At 44.2% G+C, this 1,492-nt stretch overlaps 1 protein-coding gene across 1 annotated transcript in view; it reads left to right on the top strand.

Annotated features, from left to right (window-relative positions):
* Positions 1 to 97: 97 nt before the first annotated feature.
* The window catches only part of LOC106900314 (serine/threonine-protein phosphatase 1 regulatory subunit 10-like), a gene marked incomplete at its 3' end in the record, with an annotated part of 9,319 nt that continues 7,924 nt past the window's right edge, over positions 98 to 1,492 (top strand). Inside the window, exon 1 of the mRNA XM_014962330.1 lies at positions 98 to 102. Within this exon, the coding sequence (XP_014817816.1) occupies positions 98 to 102 (5 nt within the window). The remainder of the gene's footprint in view (positions 103 to 1,492) is intronic.

Here is a 1,492-nt window from a genome sequence, read left to right as displayed (position 1 = left end):
GGCGGGGGGAGGTTGGGGGGGTTTTGGGGGGGTTTCCCTTGGTTTTTTGGGCGCTGTGGGGGCCTTTTTAGGGCCGGCGTCCCTTTACCTTGAGAAAATGCCGTTCGTGCCCTCATTTCCAGCCCTGGCGGGGTTGGGACGCGGCCCTGAGCCCTCTCCCCTCAGAGCTGAGGCGAAAAACCGCCCCCCCCCCTTTGTTCAAAGGGCGACTTCCTTCGGTTTTTTTACCTACCGCCTCCCTCCCCGCCCTTAAAAATTCGAAATTCTCACCGGGGGTAACGACTGCTAATCATTTCGTGTCTTTCTTCTTTGCCTCTAATTTTTTTTTCCATTTTTTTTTTATTTATTGTGCCCACCCCACCCTCTTTTTTTTTTTTTTGTCTCCAGTAGGGCCTTAATAATTTCATGGAGAGTGCAGCTGTGAGATTTCTTGTCTTCTGATGGGCGTTTTACTTGCATCACAGAGACCGTGAAATGAGGCATTGAAATAAGTGGCAGTTTCTATTCAAGATAATTTGGATACAGTTTGCAGCAAGCACCACACTCTCTAATCAGTTGCAGACCCCTTTTTTTTTTTTTTTCTCCTTCTCCCCGCTCCAGGTTTGGTTGCTCTTGAGAGACGCCGTCGCCTTTACCACGAGAAAACAAAACAAAACAAACAAAACAGACAAAACCAAGCAAACAAAGCAAACATATATATATATATATACAAAATACAACAAAAAATATAAGCCGGGGGAAGAAAAAAAAAGAGCTTTCTTCCCCCTCCGTGGAAGAGCCGCCATCGCAGCCTCCGTCCTTTGGACCGTCCTTGAGGAGCCGTTTCAAACTCGAAGGAAACTGCCACTTAAAAAACATATTCTCCCTCTTCTTCCTTCCCCTTTAAAAAAAAAAAACAAAGGCAAAAAAAACCCCCTTTTTTTTTAAGAGAGAGAAAAAGCAACTTTTTTTTTTTACTTTTTTCCGTTTAGCTGGACAAAAACCCCTTTTAGGGACAACAAAAACCTCCCCAAAACCTTTCAGAACAACAAAAAAAAAGCCAACAACCCAACAAAACATCAAGCTGAGGAAAAAAAAAAAAAGTTGCTGCCTTTTTTTTTAAAGCCATGACTAAAAACAAAGCAATAATAATTCTTTTTTGGCTCTAACCAACCCCCCCCTCCCCCAAAACCCCACCCAATGCCAAAAACCCAACTTTGAAGCGCTGTCGGCGAGCAAAATAATTGGATTGTAAGTGTTGAATTTTCCCTGCCAGCTCCAAAAAATACCTCAAAAACCCTCAAAAAACCTCTTTATTGGTACTTAAAAAAAATACTGGGAGGAAGAACCCCAACTGTGTGAGGAGGACGTAGGTTGTTTTTCCTAAAGAAGGTGGTTTAAAGCGTCAAATTCGGGGGGGTTTCGGTGAAAGAAAACAAAAAAGAGCTTTGGGAGTTGGGGGCTCGCGCGGGGGGGGGGTCATGAGCTCCCGCGCAAAAAAAAAAGGGCAGGA

The sequence above is a fragment of the Calidris pugnax genome, unplaced genomic scaffold (assembly GCF_001431845.1).
Source record: "Calidris pugnax isolate Ruff unplaced genomic scaffold, ASM143184v1 scaffold1959, whole genome shotgun sequence".
NCBI classification, from domain to species: domain Eukaryota; kingdom Metazoa; phylum Chordata; class Aves; order Charadriiformes; family Scolopacidae; genus Calidris; species Calidris pugnax.
The sequence above is the reverse complement of the archived record's forward strand: the minus strand, read 5'-3'. Positions and strand labels throughout refer to the sequence as shown.